Source organism: Cyprinodon variegatus, unplaced genomic scaffold, assembly GCF_000732505.1.
Source record: "Cyprinodon variegatus isolate N-32 unplaced genomic scaffold, C_variegatus-1.0 Scaffold256, whole genome shotgun sequence".
NCBI lineage: Eukaryota > Metazoa > Chordata > Actinopteri > Cyprinodontiformes > Cyprinodontidae > Cyprinodon > Cyprinodon variegatus.
Window position 1 is genome coordinate 1000633 of NW_015150709.1, and position 19800 is coordinate 1020432.

Sequence of the window (19800 nt, forward strand, 5' to 3'; positions counted from 1 at the left end):
CGACTCCTGCAAAACTGGCTGCAAACTCTACGGCCACTCCTACCCAGCTCCATCCTCAGCCTATTTAAACACACACGCATTCATGTTTACATTGCTTTTAAGACATAATAATAACAAAAGAAAACAGATTGAACCCTTCCACATCCCCTAAAATATAACAAATTAATTAATTAAAAAATAGGACAGAAGATATCCTTTAACGACTATCCCTCAAAGTGGGATTTCAGGAGCAGCAAATTGAAAAATGTATTGAAACAAAAAGTATTGCAATAAAAAGTGTGGATACAAGGCTGTGCAGTAAAAGCTATTTTTTTACTTTAGAAAAAATATTGTATGACTCTTTGTTACTAAAAAATAGCATGATCAACAATCTAAAAAAGTGTGCAACCCTGAATATTTTGTTAATTAACACGAAAAAACAATTTACAACAATGAAAGAACTGCAAGACAGCCTGGAAGTATGGTTTTATGGGAGCAGGTATTGCAAACTCGCTGCTAGGAGGAAGGATGCGCAATGGTGCTCCTTTGTGCACCTAGGATGCAGTTGTCTGTCATTAGAGGGAGCTCTCCCATCCATCCATCCATCCATCCATCCATCCATCCATCCATCCATCCATCCATCCATCCATCCATCCATCCATCCATCCAGGATCNTTCTTTCAATCATGACCCAAAGCTCAAGACCATAGATGAGGGTAGGAACGTAGATCGACCGATAAATCAAAAGGTTTGCTTTTTGGCTTAGCTCTCTCTTCACCACAACAGACCGGTACAGTGCACGCTTCACAGCAGACGACACACCAATCCGCCTATCAATCTCCCACTCCATCTTCCTCTCATTTGTGAACAAAAAAATAAAAGAACAGTATATATTATGCATTTGTGCACAACAACAAAAAGTTAGCTCTGCATTTCTTATGAGAGCAGTGAGCAGGTTGCTACGTGCAGGGAGCATTGCAGGGTTAAGGGTCATGATCTGGGAGCCAGAGTGAGCCATTAACCAGCAAACTTGTGGCTTTTCTAAGATGTAGATGCCTTGCTTTCTAACCATTAGGCCACCACTCCCATCAGTGATGTTACTTTTGCCAGAGTCCTCTTGACTCCCACCAGCTGCTCTGGGTTGATGTTACAGGACAGAGTTTGCTTTCCTGATGAGTTTATCCCACCACTTCCTCCTTGTTGTAGATGATCTTCTGCTCCAACAAAATGCAACATGGAAGACGGCTCATTCTAACAGAGAAAAAGAAGCGCCCCTTCCTAAAGATCTCAGACACCTTAGCTGGTAGATTCTGAACCTTCCTTTAAAGAAAATCAGTTTTGGTTCTGTCTGAACAACTGGTTACTTTAAAGAGTCCACTATCTCAGTTCCTTACACACACTCTGATATCTATTTCGTTGTATTTTTAAAAGTAGAATTCCCACCAACTCAATTAGCCAAAGAAACGCTTAAAGAAAACTTTTTTTTTATAACAGTGCTACTGAAACCTTCACACAAGATTTTACTTCTTCTTACACTTCGCCATGTAACTCAGTAGATTAGCTGGTCTATAGCCTTAACTGTAGAACTTCATACATAATTGATTAAATTGTTCCCATCAATCTCCATGCAGAAACGCTCCACCAGCTCATTTACAAAGCATTAATGATGCTCGTGCCTCATTTGCAATGGTCGACAGGTTAACAAACCCTCCTGTAACTGTAGCATCTGAACACCACTCTACCACGGCCTGTAACCAATTTGGTTATATAGTGAGTAAATTCAGAGGACTAGAAAGATAATCTGTAAAATGGTATATCACGTCCAGTAGCAGCGTTGTGTCCAGTCAGAACACATTTTGACAAAATTCTGCCAAATACTGCAAAACCTTGGAAGAAATAATAAACAACTAAAATGTTGTTTTTGGCTTTCATTGTGCCTGATTGATCTTAAAGAATGAACTCCTCCTTTTTGTCAGGAGTGCCTGTGAAAATGGGTTGACCTTTCTCATACAGAGCTTGAGTGATTCGTCTTTTTTTGAAGGAGACTTTTATTTATGTCTTGAGTAACTTTACATCGGCTACATGCGGTGCTTCCTATTTGGTACAGGCTCCTCTTTAGCTCAAGTTATAACACATATAAGTTATCATAACAATGCACCTGGTGACATTTTGTCAATAGGTGACTGAACCCAATCCAGTGCTGTTCAAATAAACAAAGAAATAAGCGCATCAATATGCTAAAATGTACTTCAGCTGAGTAAAAACAAAATGTAATATATTGGACCAAATTAGCGACATTTTAAAGTTAGTACATGTAGTGTCAGTTAATGAAGCGAGAGATCACCAGTCTTAAAACCTGAACCTTCAAAGGCAGATATAAAGAGTAACAAAGTCAGTCTTCTTTCACCTGAAGAACATATAGGATTTAAGTCTTATTTAGACATGTATCTTTAGTAGACGTGATTACTGCAATGACGTCCTCACAGCTCTGCCTAAAATGATGGCTGCGGATGATGCAGAATGCAGCTGCCTACATCCTCACCAAAACTGAGTCAGTGGAGAACATGGGCCAAATTTTAAAGTCCTTTCAGTTGCACCCGAATCTCAGAGAATAGACTTTAAACTACTTTTGTTAAGGGCTTTGCATTAAAATACATTACAGACTTTTCAGTTTATCAACAGCTTAACCTCCCGTCTTCAGGCTTAAGTTTACTCGTTTACTAGAATCAAATAAGGGGAAGCAATGTTAGCTCGATAGGCATCATTTATCTGAAACAAACTCCCAAGTAGGACACTAATGCTGAAACCCTAAATAGCTTATTCAAGGTTAAACACCCCCTTGTTTAGTTTCATTTGTTTTGAGCAGATATATCAGATTAGTTTTAGTTCGTTTTATTTATTAGGCATAGTGTTGTCTATGTACAAGACCTTTAACTTTGTGACTGAAATGTGCAAAACTTCCCTTATATTCTCATCAGGAAGAGGTTAACACCTCAGGTTTGGGTGAGACCATAGTTTCCAGTTTGGTCTTCTGATGCCTAATGTGGGGGAACTCAAAAAAACAGAACAGGCCAAGTGAATCAGATCTAAACATCAACAAGTGACATCCTTAAAGCTCTTTAAAACAAACCTATATAGGGACTGTAACACAAGGAATGCTCCTCCGCCTCTTAAACCAGACAGATTTACAAATTCTCCTGTGAGTTTTAAATGGACTTTCACAACACCAGGGCACAGATAATGGGTCGGTACTTTATTTACATGCTGCAGAAATGTCAGACGTCATCACTACTGAACTCTGTTCAGTGTCATGGTGGAGGTTGTTAAACAGAAGACAAGACACACGGCTTTCTTTTGAATGCCTACATCCCTACATGCTTTAATTACTGGACTACCAAGCATTAAGTGGAAAATTCATCATTCAACATCTACTGACCTAGCGCACAAATAATCAGAGAGAGAATGAACAGATTCATTAAATTATCAGAATATGATTAAGTCACTGAGCAAATAGAAAATGTATGATATAGTAAGAAAAAAGCTGTAAAATATTATAGTTTACAATAATTATTCACATTCAAAGGCTTTACATCTCAATACATACACAACATGGCCCCTGAACATGACTTCAATCCAAATATGATTCATATATTAGAATTTAAATAACACAGAATGAACTATAGGCTAAACAATAGCCATCAATAACCTTATACAAGAAAAAAAAATAATACAAAAACTGTATCCTAATATCATTGCATTACTCGCTTCAGATTTAATAATACATCATCTGTACATCACAGTTCTGGTCAGTTACAAGCCAGGTAAAGTATTTCATACATGACGTAACCGACTGCCATCGACTTGATTCAGAATAGGGTTTTTTCTAATTTTTATTAAATCAGGAGGAAAAACACTCCTCTGGTGTTCCCTCGACTTTACAGACAGATACAGCAATTTCAGCGGTTTATTTGGATCAGATGAATATCCTCTAAATGAAATCCAACCACATCCAGCCCCGGTTTAGCTCCAGGGTGCTGTTCACTTAGACTCCAGTCACACACTGCACACAGACTCAGCTGAAGGAAGAGGGGCCTTTGGAAAGGACCTTAAGGTACGACGTCAAAAATTAAAAACAAATGATGATTATACAGATTTCTAAAAGAAAAAAAAAAAAAATAATTCATTCGCTTTAATTTCTATTGGGCCAAAAACAGTGAAATCAAAAATCAAAGATAATAAAAATAAAATGTAAGGGCCCCATGAGGCAGTTATGCCATCTTGTCCAGGGATGACAGCTTTTTCTGATTGCTTCCGAGGATGATAGCACGTGTATGCATCTCTGTTTGTGGAGGTTTTCTGTTCAGCATGGGGTGGTCAGCACATGAGATTTTATTTTTCAGTGAGACAAACTGAAGATGAGCCATGTATTCCATCAGAAAGGAATTTAGGAGAATTCACACCACAAGAGCCAGTAAAATGAAACAAACAAAAAACAAGACATCCAAATTTCGCAACGGTTGCCAATGCAGCAAGAAATCCCATTTTAACTTAAAACTACATCTCCAGTGCCCAGAAGAGAAAAGCCATAGCAACAAAACTGGCCATGCAGGAAAGATAAGCAAGATAGAGAGAAGGTGTACAAGTTAGTGGCATGTTTACCCACCCAAATACCAAAAAAAAAAAAAAAAAAGCTTCGTAACAGCTATGGAAGGCTCATTCTCATAATGGTTCAGACCCATTTCTCACTACAGACCAGTTACTCTGCTTTGTTACTCAGAGACCTTAATTGGACTGCAATAAGCAAGTACCAAGAGACTGAAAAACAACTCCAACACCAAGGGAATAGATGAGCTCCGACATAGGGAGGTAAAAAATAACAGGGTTTTGAGCTGAATAAGTGTGAGACTGAATCAGTTTACAGTATCTGTCACTAGAGAGTAAATGCACTAAAAGTTGGGCTTTACAACAACTCGCACATATAATGTATGATTAGGATATGGTTTAATTAAAGATATCTGGTCTGGCTCTGGTTCATAAAAGCATAACTCTGTTATCAATGAAGCAGGAAACCAGTCCTTGCATTCAGGATAGTCCTAGCAGTACCCAAGCTTATGTCACCATACAAGATAAGCTTGCCCATCCTCTCTGCCACCCCACCCCCAAGCCCAAAGCAGAATGTACAAAATGCAGACGTTCATTGTGGAAGTCTTATCATCCATACATGGAAAATGCAATAGAAGCCTCAGAGAGAGCACAAAGAACAAGCAAAGCAACCCTGAATCCAAAGTTGTATTTTCCCATGGATCTACTCAGGAAAACAAACAAGGTCTAGATGCCAGCGTCTCTAAGAGTTTGTTTACATTGCTGTGATGAAGGGCACTAAAGAGGGTGTTACTCTGCTCAGTGATTGGCCTCAGAGCTAAAAATGAATGGGCACAGAATGGATTATGCTCCTATAGGCCCGGGTTTTGGTGCCTCTGATAGATCTTTCTCCACACTTCCTGGATCTTCTTGCACCATCTGTCGGCATTTCCGCTGGGGTCCATCAGATAGTATGTCCGGTTAGGCTAAAAGCAGAGGGAACGACAAAGTCAGGTGAACACTGTCCAGGGAATGAATTATTTTAATCTGAAAACTTGCAGACAACAGAAATAAACCATTATTTACCGTGTGAACAAAGAAGGTTTTGAAGTTTTTGGCCTCAGGGCGTAACTCGGAGGACCAAGGAATCTCCCCTTTCAGGACCCTGTTTACAGGATCCACATAATAAAGGTGTGGTCCTTCTGTAAGGAGCAGCTGTCTCCGACGTGCAAACAGACCCTGAGATGATATCAAAACATTTCAAGACATCAGTTCACCAACAGAGGGGGACATGAAGCCTGTAAGAACATCCTCACTGTTTCCTAACATGTAGGGCAAAGGTAGTTTTCAGAATCGATACTTTAAGATATGGATATGGATTTTGGCTTACACACTCCCCAATTTTATCTTCAGCAACCACTTTATGTATTCTGTATTGATTAATACTGTATGTTGCTCTATTGTATCTGTAGTTATATCAGTTGATCGTGCCGTTCTTTTTACATCCGTCTTTGGAGGTGATGAGGCAGACTGATGAAGTTTTATCCATCTCTCTTTTGTCTTTTTTTCACCTTTTTTCCCTTTTTTGTAGTGTCCATATAACATGAATTATTCCCTACATAAACTATAATAAAACTATTTACATATATAAGCGATAATGCTCTACCTGTAAGAGTAAAATCAGTGGGTCTCTTTCTGGCATTAATACAACAATTCCTATTGCCACATTCCAGACAGGATACACAAAAAAAAAATGTTAAAAAGTTACGGATTTATATTTTTAATCACTACATTTCATGGTATTAGAACATAAAAAGGAGAAATGCACACTTCTTTCTAGGCATCTGAATGGCTGCAGCTCACCGATTTGAAACAAATCTCTTCAGGAAACCTAACTCGTATAACACATAATTTTGAAATTCATAATATTCCTACCATTTTTTTTTTAAGGAGAAAATATAAGTAAAATCTTATTAAGGTTCTTATCAGTAAGAACCTCAGAAAACAGCTGCGGAAAAATAAATACACACCTTCCGTTTATCCACAGGCCCCATTTTCAGGATCAGATTATTCTCCACAAACTGATGCCTGAGTAGAAAAGAAGAAAAGGCAAATAAAACACCAACTCTCAACTTTTTGTCCAAGATAGACAAAGTGGTGGCTAGACAAGTCGACAGATCGCATCCCAAAATATTTTCCTTCACATTTTTGAAACGAGCTAACCTGAAAAAGAACACACACACACTTTCCAATAAGAAATTTACCAAGGGTTCCCATTGGTCTGTTTGTCCAGCAGCAATTTCTTTTCTTCATCGGTGAACTGCAGATCCAGCTCAAAGGAGTTGTTGTCCAGGTCATGAATGTACTGTTCTATGTTGCTGCTGGATCTCTGAGGAGGCGCAGAATCATGTGGCGACAAGGAGTGTGATGAGCTGGACGGGGCCACCTGCATGTTGCTGAACTGGCTCAGGAGGTCATCATACTAGAATTCATGATGTTACAGAGGATAAAGTATATCAACAGCTGGTATTCCATTTGCGAGTGATTCAAAGGTGTCAGTATGTATTCCAATAAGGAGTTTATTTTGGTTTGTAGCGCTATGAAGAGAAACCTCACATTTCCATAGCAGTCTTCATCATCTTCAGACATAGCTGGCAGGTAGGGTGTGAGCTTAGGGGGTGTCTGTAGGTGTAAATCACTCCATGAAATGGTGTCAAAGAAGGGATGCTGCTTAAGCGGGTCGTACCCTCCCATCTCTTCACAACCAAGCCGCTTGGATGGGTCCAACGACTGAAGGTAGAAATCGCACAACAAAACAAACTTAGAGTAAACAGTATTTACCTTCTATAAACAGGCCCATAAAAGACACAGGATGTACATCATGTTTCTGGCAGAGTTTAGAGAAAATAAATGACTTACCAAAAGCTGTTCAACGAGATCCTTAGCTTTGGGGAAGAATTTTTCTGGAAACTCATACTCCAGCTTTATTATTTTCTGGAATATTAGGTATTCATTTCTATAACAGAACAGAACAACATGTTAAAAATAAAAACAAACAAAAGATTATAATCATAGGCTAATAACAAGAGGTTTCCCTTCTTTCCTCAAATTTTAGACCAAGAGTGGAAAGAAGGCCTAGTCATAAGCAATGTGCATTTCAAATAAAATATTTTTGTTAAGAACTGAACTTTCAGAAGGTTCTTACCCAGCTCTGAATGGTGGTAAACCAGCCACCAGCTGATAGATAATACACCCCAAAGCCCAAAGATCAGAGCTGTAAATAAACAAACAAACAAAAAATTATTTTGCATTCAGATTTAAGCTCATATCTGGATAAAATAAATTAACATTCATAAAGTGTACCTCTTGCAAGCTGATTTTTCCGTTAGCAGCTCTGGAGAGACATACTGTGCTGTTCCAACAAAAGAGTTTGCTCTTGCTGCAAAATGGTGTGTATAAAAACAGAGACAAGAAGAAAAAAAAAAAGGATTTTTGTGAAGGTCTAATAATATCTCAAATTTTACCATAAACACAAACTATACGAGGACATGAAAGATGGGAATGGCATCTGTTTAAGGGCAATCAATCATTTTACCTTTAACTCATAATGTCAAGAACCTTTGAGTTTAAAATAGATGGCCTTTAAAACGCAGCATGAACAAGAGCTTGAACTAGATATCTCCGCAGGTTGATTTTTTAAATACAGCTATCTTGTATAATAAAATTTGACACTAGAGATTTGAAATAAAATGGACAAATAACGGGTTTCAAAATAAAGATATGTCATATATAAATAATAACATTAATTGTGATTATACCTTGTTTACTCTCAGATGATAATTGTTTTGCTGTCCCAAAATCTGTTATCTGGATGTGCATCTCCTCATTCAAAAGAATATTTTCTGGTTTCAGATCTCTAAAATAAATCAGAAAAAAAAAACAATAAAACTTATTAGATTAAAATTACAGGGTTAAAGAAAACTAGAGAATACAAAGAACAAATCCTTACCTGTGAATTATGCCCTTTTTGTGTAAGTATTCTAGAGCACAAACTATTTCCGCTGAGTAGAACCGCGTACAGGTCTCATCAAATGAACCAATTTTGCGAATGTATTTTAGGAGTTCACCATTCTTAGCATAGCTTAGACCAAAATCTACAAAAAGTCTGTTAAGGAAAGCCTTTATTCAATGATACATCTGTTCTAGTGAAACAAATCAACCAGAGGGAAATAGAAATCTACTTGCAACTGATAACTTTCTTCTCTATCAGCTCTGAGCGATGGTCAGAACCTAAAAAGCTTCATAAACAAAACTAAGCAACAAGTTGTACCAACAAATAAACCCTCTTTAGTGTGTACATTTTCATTTAAGGAAGAGGAATTAAAGTTAGTTCGAGTGCGTTATTTAAAAAAAAGTCAGAGGGAGGGCAAATAGTGATTTAAAAATGCAGTTTCCATTTAAGGAAGCTTTTTGCCAAGCAGGACTGATGGCTGATCAATCCGAGTTCTACTTTAACACAGGAAATAAGATTTTGGTGGATAACAGAAGGGCTGAATGTATAAAAGTAAATGATGTGATGTTCAATCCTTTTGGAAATCCCAGAGTTAAGATAAAATCTTCATTGCCTAGGAAGCACACACAGCCCTAGTGTCAGTTCCTACTGCTAACCAGGCCTAATGCTAATATGAGATATTAATGAAAGCTTAAAATGTCAATTCTGTAATTTTCATGCCTCATAGTAGTAAAAGGCCAGTTTTACACAATGACTCATCTCTCATACAGTCATATATCAGTTTACAGCATAAATAACTATTAGCTGCTCCTGGCAGCGAGCCTAGAAAAATGAGTTTAGAAAGAAAAAGTCAGGGAAAGCAGGTCAAAGCTATACAGAAGTATGGATCAAGAGCTCTCAGTGCATTTCTAAAAACAATCCATGGTCATTTTGAAAGGATACACAACTTCTCATCATCTTGAAACGTGAAATAGAGCTTTACAAAGAATGGGTGATCAAGATTTGACATCAAATCTCTTTCTCTTTTCACGTACTGGACCTTGTTCTCCTTCATAATGTGCCGCTTCTCTAAAATCTTAACTGTTGGATAGACAAAATGGAAATAAAAATCACTATTCAATATTTGCTTAACAATTCATCCATCTTAATTAAAGCATCAAAATAATATACAAAATATTGGGGGGATTTTTACTGACTTGCATATTCTTTCCCTGTGGCCAACTCTCTTCCCAGAGCGACCTGAAGAACAAAAAAGGAGGGGAAAAAATTAGCAAATTAGAGGTTGTGCTTACGAAGTTAGAGTTAAAAATCTTTTGGAACAATTTAACTGATGAACCCAGGATTACTCATCCAAGAACATTAATCAAAAGAATGCTAACGTGTAGTAACAGCTACCACAGTATGATTCAAAGACAGAGAGAGGAATTCAACTGCTCTACCGTTGAGAAGGAGCCCTCTCCCAGTATCTTGCCAAACTTGAAATCCTCCGGCTTCTTCTTGCGTGGCTGAGGGGTCTGGACTGCCGGCTGTGCGCGGACGTCCAAGCTCTGGGTGCTGCCAGACGCTCCTACAGCATTAGTCTGTGACGCTGAGCCCTCCATGCTGGGGCAGTGACTGCTGCTTGCGCTTGGGATAGCAAGTGGCGAACAGGAGTCGGGGTGGTTTCTGGCCATTGATGGATGTGAGCAGGAACAGATGGCAACGTTGGGCTGAATGGGCACAACATCATACTGGAACAACAGAAGATAGTCAAAAGAAGATAGTCAAATCAGCAAGGTGATGCAGATGGAGATATCAACCTATATATATACTTAAGCCAGCTGTTTTTGCTTCGTTTTTATAAATTCCAAACTTCAAAGAAAAGTTATTCTCATCTAATAAAAGTGTGCAAATCTCTCTAGAAATCAAGTACAGACTTGAAGCAATTCATTTCTCACCACTGTAAATAAATCAAAGTAGAGAGTATTGAAGACATAGCCTTTAATTTGAACTGTGACCTCGAGAACAAAAGGTTTTCTAGAAGCTGCTTATCCCCTAGAAGAAATAACAGCCTTCTGCATGCTTCTTGGCAAAAATCTGTGCCGAGTTTGGTAAAGAAAAGTACAGCTTTACAATGCTGGAAAGCATTTGTCATCACAATAACAACATCACAATTACAGAGGACTATTTGGTAGGGTGCATTATTCATGTCTTAAACACTCCCAACTCTTCTCACCAATAATGTATTTTACTAGGTAGATTGTCTCGATAGCCACATCAATGCAACAATCTCTCCATTTTCCAAATATCTTGCAGCCTTAGTAAATATAATATACATAAATCCTAAACTGCAACAGGTTGGTACTTCTGGAGTTCAATGCATTTAAAGAAACAGTACTTAACTCAGCAGATATTAAAATACCCTTGATCATCTATGACTATCAACGGGTTAATTTTATTCTTCCTCCTGTTCAATAAATGCATCAAAACTAAATAAACTCTTAATGACCAACAACTTAAACTCCACTCTTTTAAAAGTCAATTAATAATCAGATAAAATGTTTTGCATTTTTTGGTGCATAAATGCAGATATTCATACAAAGCCTTTTGCTTTCATTTTTTATGTTTTTTTGATCCTTTGAGAAAGAAAAAAAAAAACTAACAAAACAAACCCATATCAGTCAAGCCAATGAAGCATATCTAGTAGAATTTTAGAAATGCACAACATACATTAAGATTTTAGTGGTTGGCTGTACACGCTCGTGTTTTACAAGTAATTAAACGGATTGACTGAAGGTCACTGAATATTAAAAATAAAACTAGTTTATCCCTGTTATACATAATATTTTAAAAACATGCAGAAGTTGTGCACTAAATACAATGCTATTAAGCTGACATGGGTAGAAAGTCAATATCATTCTTAATTCATGTACAAGAGGAAAAGAAAATGATTTAGATCATACAGACAACGATGATCAATGTCTTATAAACACATGACAAAAACTGAACAATTTACACTCTGTGTAGTATTACAAACCTAAACGTAGGACTTCAAACTGACAGAACAGAGGGGCAAAGTCTGATGTTGATAAACTCCTGACTACCAAGAAGCAGTTTCACTGCTTGCTGGTCCCACCCTTTGGTGATTCAGTTGTAAAAACTATGTCAAAGTTATTTTTTGTAGGGCAGCAGCAACTTACAACAACCTAGCTTAACTCATATTTACAGATTTTCTTTTTGTTTTTGCACAACTTGAACGAAACTAAATGTGAAAACAGACATATTTCATGGACCACACGAAATAATTTATGGTAGAATCTAACCAACTTTATTGACTTGTATTTCAGCTACGGCTATCTGTAACATGTGGAACAACAGCAACTATTACTATTTTTCGGCTTTTAGCTCAGAAGCTAAGATAAGCTAAGCAACTGGTTTAGCTTCTTCTCGTATAAAAGTAAGGTGTGGCCTTTCAGCTGCCAATTCCGGAGTTGAGTCTATTATTGCCAACTGTCCGTGAAACTGCCTCGAAACCCATTGTTATTAAGTCGGTGAATATAACGGCTGGTAAACAATGTTAACCAACATTTTCCTAACCATGCGCACTTTGGTGACTACTAGCATAGGCGAACTTTCCTCGGTAAAACAAACGTTGCTAGCCGGCTAGCATTAGCATTTACTCGTCTTATCAAATAAAGCCGGTGTTTAAAAACATGACACCCCTGTAGAAAAGTACATCCAAGCTGCCAAAACAATAACTTGGTAAATATTGGATATTGAAAATTGGATAAACGTGTTCCCGGCGCTTGCCTGACTAAAATAAAACAACACAACGTCGTAATTTCACTTTAAACTTCGATCAGTACTTGAATGTATTTGCAATCAAATGATCTTGCCATCACGGTTGTACTTTGAACGGCCGTGGTCCTTTATTCGCCAAAACACCGGCCATAACGGACAGCAAGTTACAAACTTAACGCTAACAGTCAATTAGCCAAGCTAAGTAAAGCAAATGACTTCAAACCCCTCATTTCTGTTCAGACATTAGTTCCGAATCGCGTTCTGTAACGTTTGTGAGCTGCTTTGTCGACATTTTAAAGCTGGCAATCGAAAAACGCAACGTTATCAGAAGCAAAGTACCTTCAAACGGAAGGTGGGACGTAAGGGAGCTAACTTTAGCTTGCTAGCAATTGGAGCATCGGTCGAAAGCGCGAACCTACGCTAACACTAACCGTCCATTCTTGGACAAGGAGGTGCTGGTCTGACATAGCTTAAAACCAAACGTATCCATCTTTCCCAAGAATTGTTTACTAAAGGGGTTATCAAAAAACATGTCGCCATAAACTAACCCTAAAACCAAGACGACTCAGATAGTTCAAACACTACTAAGCTAACGATGCTAGTGAGTCAGAGTGATATTTTACAGCCACCTCAGACGAAGGCCGCGGATAACTACTTCTTATGATACAGCTGCTATACGCCACAATCCGCGCACCGGCTTCGAACACCCATTCTTTTAAAGTTTTAACACCTACCATCTGACTTGTAGCTCTTGCCATGGGAGTTTTCCTGGAGTATTTATTTGGAATAAAATAATTAGAGAAGCTCCAGTAATGGCTGCCTCCGTGCCTTCATTTTCGAGGTGTGACGTCGTTCCACAACAATGTTACCGCAGGACAGCAGAGGAGAGTCCTGCCGTGTCCGTGTCCGCCCCCACCGCCACAGCAACAACTCGCTGAACTTCACAAAGCTGCACTAAAACGGTTTCTCTTATTCATATTAAACACACCATGCGGCCCGAAAACTGTTCGGGAACTTAGATGCATTTAAAAAATATGTTTGCATGTATACACGAAAAAATGAAGAAGCAAACAGTGTCACCTTTCAAGAGACTTTTTTTTTTTTACCTTTCTGAAAAATGTTTCAGATAGTCAAATACACTTGTTTTAAAAAATAACCTGAATAATGAAATATCTATATGACTTGTAGTTCATTTAGTTTAAACAGAAAACCGACTAACACTGGGCAATTCTAGACGAGGGACAGTGGCCCCAAGGGTCCTGACCCCTGTAATGAAGACATAATGCTAAAACAACATTTTATTTGATATGCACTGAAACGCAATGTGATTATTGGCCCCTTTTACCCATTTATCTTTTTTTTTATTTACAATTCTGTTAATTATAATCTGTAATTAAGGTGATCGCTTTAGTCGTAATCAGTGGCGGAGCTAGAAGGGGGGCCAGGGGTGGCCATGGCCACCCTTAGCCAATCATTGGCCACCCCTGTGGCCACCTCAATGCCTTAACGACACAACAATAGGCCCGTAAGCAACATTATCTGGGTGGGCCCCATATGAAGTACAACAACAGTCGCAATCTTCACTCACTTTTGGTATTCATCGTCGCTAAAACATTGTACGTAACGGTTATGGTTACAATCTATGCTCTGGATTACCCGTAATTCCAAGTCGTATCGGTAAAAAATAAAATACTCAAATACATTGTTCTTGTATACACAGTTATTAACATAGTAATTAAAAGTACCACTGTCTGCTTTGCTATTGGCGTCGTGTTTAAAACGGCTCACCATCATGTAGAAATCTGCCATGTGTTGGGGTATAAATAAGGTCCGGTCAGTCAATCTAGTATCAGGTGGGTTTCAGAGGAATTTTTCTCACCAATACATCTACAAAGAGACGTTCTAGTTCACAATTGCATAGTGCACTGTTTACCGACAGTTACGCCATTGGGCCACCCTTACCATTTTTTCCCTCTAATACAGATGGTGGCAGCAATAATACTCTCAAGTGGAATATTCAAAACATTAAAATTTTTCATACGTTACTTACTATTTTTTCATATATTCAAAATTACCTGATAACAAAAACGCTGTGGTTAATTATGCACATTCATATACTAACATTAGAGATAAGTGCAGAATTCTTGTTCTTTTCAGAAGTAGATTTTGTCTTATATGGGGTAAAGAGAAAATGCAAGTCATCTAGGAGTCTTCAGTGAAATCAGAGATAGATAACTATTCTCATAAAAATGTATTACATAATAAATTTGTGTAGATATTAATACTTGTAAATAAGAATTTTATGCAAAATGATTATTGATAAAAGTAGGTAAGTAATGACAATTGAAAAGATTTTTGCCCCAGTACTCAAACCTGAAAGAATTTTATCCACTATACCTTTTATCTAGAAAGTTTAAATATATGCGTCTATTTGTTAGCAAAGGCTGTAGGAAAGTATAGTTTATCTTATCTTTGGTTTGACCCTGAGGTTCTGGCACCTATCCACTATCAGCCACCCCTCAGTGTACATTGGTTATTGCCTGGCCACCCTTATAAACATTTTCTAGCTACGCCTCTGGTCGTAATGAGATAGGATCAGAGGTTTTATCTGCTAAATGTTATTTTAAATGAAATACAAAATACTCTAATTTGTTTAAAGCTGAATTTATCATTTTAACTTGAGTTCTAACTATGAATGTCAAAAATATGTTTTATTCCTGAATTAAGAAAGTAAACTAATTCTTTCATTTGCTTTGTTTCATGGTTATATATTTTTTCCCCCCAACTATGGGCAAATAAACCTAACATTTTCATCAGAACATTAAATTCTTATTCAAGTAAATGATGTGGACATTTCACCCCATTCAGTGCAGAGCCACAAGTAACTCTTTGGTAATGCTGCTCTCTTAAAAGATTTCAAATGATTGACTATTTCTGTGTTTTTTGTTTCATGCTTCTCTGTGCCCCCATAAAGAAAAAACAAAAACAAAACATGCTTGCCTCTTAATAAATTTGGCATAAAAACTCCACTGGTGAAAACTACTTTTACCTCCCTTAGCCAAAATAGCACAAAATGAATCTTTTATACCGATGTAACTCACTGTTCAAAGCAGAATTGATTCAAGAAAAGCATTAAGTTGTTTGCATCCCTGCTGTTTTTATAGTTTTATTCTCCTGTAAATTCATCCTATTCTAAGGTTTTAGTTTGTTCAATTCAAACTTTACTAACCCTAAAAGTAAATAAAATCAAAGCTGCAAATATTTTACTGTACAATGTTGTTCTCACATTTTAGTTTTATATTAATTCCTTACCCTTTGTACTGATAACTTCCATTTACCTGCCATTTTGCTGCGGTTAAACCTTTATTTTCCAACTGAAACAACAAAGGAGATCCCTGATCTATTCTACTGTCTTACATCTGAGGCTTTTGAAGGAACTGATTATATTACTTTGATTAGGCCACTCTAAACTCACAAACCTTCCCTTCAGAATTCACAAAGTACAATTCATGCTTTTATACATCATGGCAATTAAATTTTTTGTGGGCAGTTGTTTTTAACTTGAAACCATCCAGTTGATGACATTCTGACCATCCACTAGTGCATCATAATCTAAACGATGAATCATGAACACTGACCTTAACAGATGAAGAGCTTAAATGTTGTTTTGTGACCTCATAGATGAGTCACTGATGTGCTCTCTAAACCATTTTGGAAGGGCTGATCACTTCTGAGAGGTTTCTCTGATTGTGGATAGCTTCCTCCCCCAGATAGTAAGCAATCCTTGGTTTGCTTCAAATACGCAGACACAAAGCTTAAGACTTTTTTACTTTGTAATTTAAACTAAGCATGACTAAATATCCTTTAAAGTAAACAATTTTGTTTGTTAACTACTTAAGGAATATCGGTAAATGGAGCCACTTTAAATGCTGAAATGAAGTTAAACAATGACTAGTCCTAATCTTTTAGAATGAACAGCCTAATCTGTGTTTGAAAGACCTAATCTGTCTGGTATGTCCATATCTCTTTTTATCAGGATTTTATTGCTGTTACTAATAGACCTGCAAACATCCTGGTTTATAGGATAGTTTTCTTCTCTCATTCTTTCCCCCAATCTCATGTAGCTGATGACTAGAATATTTGAAGGCGATTCTGGCATTAAATAAAAAAAAAAAAAAGCTCACATTTCCCAATTTCAACACAATTAATCGATGGTTTGAAAACAATATACCATTCATTTATTTACAGTATTCCAAAGGAAGTATTTAAGACAGTTTCTAGTCCTTTCTGGGAAACATCATTGTTTCAGTCTTCATCTTGATGCTGTAAAACTGCAGAGTCATTGTTGATTCCTTGGGTTTCATCCTCTGAGGTGTCTTTGTCATCTTCTGATGGGTCACTGTCCTCACTGGAATAATCATCTTCAACAGCACTAAACACAGAAATGAGGATTAAATGTTTATGACCTGGCACTAAACAAAAATGTTTTAATATTTTCTATGGGCATCTGCTTCTGAATTAGATTAGAACGATGTCTTTATTATATGTATATTACATATGTGTCTTTATTATATGTATATTACATATGTATATTACATATGTGTGCACATTTGTAGCAAAAGATCATTTTTTGCAAGAAAATACAAAAAATGATCTTATGCTACAAAAGATCATTTGTAGCATAAGATCAATATGCACCTAGAGCTTCAGCCTCTAGGTGCATATTGGTTTTTATACTTCAACATGCTTATTGACACTTTTTCTAACTATAATTATCACTGTAGTGTGCTTACCACACAGGTCTGTTGAGATTCCTGCATTCAACTCCAGAGTTAACATCAAATGGATCTGTAAGCAGAGAGAATGTGACTCAGCAAAAACAAACAGATTAAAAAAAACTCTACCTTTACTAGTTATATGTGTTATATTAAATAATACAAATCTAATTTTATAAGGAAAATAGGTCTATTAATACACATCGATTTTAGAAAACGATGGCCACATTTTATTCTTCACATTTTTTAAGCCTGGGATTTTTTTTTTATCTATCATCTATTCTATACCAGTGTTTTCTCATTCATTATGTAATCTGTTATAAAACAAAGGAAAAAGAATGGACATCTGAATAGAAAATGTTAATTATTTTGCTTTAATACTAAAAATGGCATATCATCTTGTTTTAGGAAACTTAAAAACTGAAGCTTTGCATGACACAGGTAAGCTTTAAGGTTACACAAGCTATGCTGAAATCCAACTACAGCTTACATAAGAAATGATCCACCACTATATAATATATAAGTCCTCTATATTACCAAACTCCACTTCTTCTGGTTTAGATGTAAGAAACTCCTTCTCGACAGACAGCAGCTCTTCCTCGGACTGACACGCAGCGTAGCGGTCAAGAAGATCTTTATTGAGTGTCAGAAAAACTGTCCCCCACTTGAATTTCTTAAGCAGGAGCACAGCCAGTTCCTCAAACCCTGCAAGAAAATACAAAAAAACAGCCTCATAGGAATCTGCAGCTTAGAGATAGTGAGTTTTTAGTGATGCAATATGGTAGTTTATTGGTCAATGACCGCAGCAGAAATTCTTACCAACAATGCAGAATGTGGCAGCGAAAGCTTCCACACAGGATAGTTTGCAAGGCTTGCCGTAGTTGACAGGGTTAGCAGCAACAAGGTACGGCAGCAACCTGGGGTGGCTTCCAACCATCTTACTAAAGGGGGTCTCCTCCAGTTTGGCCCATGAGCAGTCAATTACAGCAAGCCCATTCTGAGCCACAATTTCTCTATAAATCAAAATTAGTATGAACATTTAGAAAGTCATACATTAAAGAGTATTAAAAATAAACTGATCCATCCATTTTCTGAAACGCTTAATCCCAAGTGGGGTCATGAGAGGTGCCGGTGCCCATCTCCGGCTGTCTACGGGCGAGAGGCGGGGTACACCCTGGACAGGTCGCCAGTCCATCGCAGGGCAACACAGAGAAAACAACCATTCAATAAACTGATAATTTCTATTAATTATATCTCAATCTAAGATTGCACTGCAGATGGCTGCCTCCGTGTGTTGGTGCACACTCTTTTTTGTTTTACAATTTAACCCTTTTTTTACAAAACAGACCCTGAATGTTTGAAAATGGAACTCTACAGACAGCAGCTGAATATCTACATACCTGTCTGCTGGCGTTACATACTTGGTGCCCATTGGACTCAGGATGAGTCCATTAAACCTCTGGTTGAGACGCAGGTTTCGCACAAAGCCCTTCCGTACCAGCTTTCTGCCAGTACAACGTTTTGGATCACAGTGACCCAACTCCCACATAGCAAGCGGACAAGGCAGTTTTACCTGTGGGGCTTCGGCTCCTTCCTCTACGTGAAGACTGGCTGCAAAAATGATATTGGAAGAAAACACCCAGAAAATCACATGAGTTTTTAATATTGTTTTTTTACACTATTTTAGAACTTTTCCAATTACTGTACCTAAAAACAAACCATACATTAATCCTTACTTGCTACATATAGGATTGGATATTGTGCCTTATATTTCAAATGTCCAATTAAGAAAAAATATGGAGGAGTGGCGGCCTAATGGTTAATTCTCGATCCCAGAGGTTCTGAATTCAAGTCCCAATCCCTCAGCCTCCACTCTGGGTCCCTGAGCAAGACCTTTAACCCCCACCCTGCTCCCTGGGCGCCGCACAATGGAAGCCCTCTGCTCCTCAAGTGCAGAGAGTGAATTTTGTTGTTTTTATATTTGTGACAGTGTATGACAATGATCATTACAATGTCCCAAGTCAATCATATTACTAACAAGAAAGTAATAAAATTCTTAATTAGACTTGGAAAAGAATATTTCTCCCAATAACACTCTGGATTTATTTATTTCTCCATCATCCCTGACCAAGGCATCATATACATTACAATTTCCCCACACAAAACTGTCTCAACTTACATCTAAAGATCTAAAACTTTACGGATTAACTTATTTAAAATGCTTCTGATATATCCACATTATTAGTTGAACCTGTTTTTACCTTCAAAGGCAGAGTGCATCTCTTCAGTAAAAGTCTCCAAAGATTTCCCCTTCATTTTGTGACGTTTGTCTTTGCCCTTACTGTCAGGCCGCACAAACTTGCCTTGTTTCTTTTTCCCCATGTTGCAAACTGCAATGACACTTAGCAACTTCTTAGCTAACCACTAACTCAATATTTCCTCTCGTGAGGAAGGTCTCTGTCCTGTCTTTGTGTAGGATTTCTACAAACTCAAACATCACCTTCGAATTTCACCAATGTTTGGATTTAGGTTTGAAATCCTGCTAACTGTACAAGGTGGAAAACACGCCGCGCTGTAGCGCATTTGAACTGCGCATGCGCGGAGAGGCTTATTTCCTGCGTCATATGTTCATGTGACCAAAATAAGATCTCTGCGCATGCGCGGAGAGGCTTA

The 19800-nt window shown here is 37.6% G+C and overlaps 2 protein-coding genes across 2 annotated transcripts; both read right to left on the minus strand.

Moving 5' to 3' along the window:
• Positions 1-3226: 3226 nt before the first annotated feature.
• Positions 3227-13255, minus strand: pdpk1 (3-phosphoinositide dependent protein kinase 1). The gene is made up of 14 exons (XM_015382418.1): positions 13087-13255; positions 10012-10302; positions 9769-9811; positions 9515-9652; positions 8570-8714; positions 8379-8476; positions 7924-7999; positions 7766-7834; positions 7480-7576; positions 7177-7350; positions 6825-7042; positions 6591-6648; positions 5647-5799; positions 3227-5546 (listed from the first exon to the last, which is right to left on the minus strand). The coding sequence occupies exons 1-14, from the start codon at positions 13108-13110 to the stop codon at positions 5433-5435; spliced, it is 1698 nt and encodes a 565-aa protein (XP_015237904.1). The 5' UTR covers positions 13111-13255; the 3' UTR covers positions 3227-5432.
• A 3296-nt stretch (positions 13256-16551) lies between these two features.
• On the minus strand, positions 16552-19704 carry tsr3 (TSR3, 20S rRNA accumulation, homolog (S. cerevisiae)). The gene is made up of 6 exons (XM_015382423.1): positions 19389-19704; positions 18528-18738; positions 17947-18140; positions 17665-17832; positions 17146-17200; positions 16552-16784 (listed from the first exon to the last, which is right to left on the minus strand). The coding sequence occupies exons 1-6, from the start codon at positions 19507-19509 to the stop codon at positions 16658-16660; spliced, it is 876 nt and encodes a 291-aa protein (XP_015237909.1). The 5' UTR covers positions 19510-19704; the 3' UTR covers positions 16552-16657.
• Positions 19705-19800: the final 96 nt, after the last annotated feature.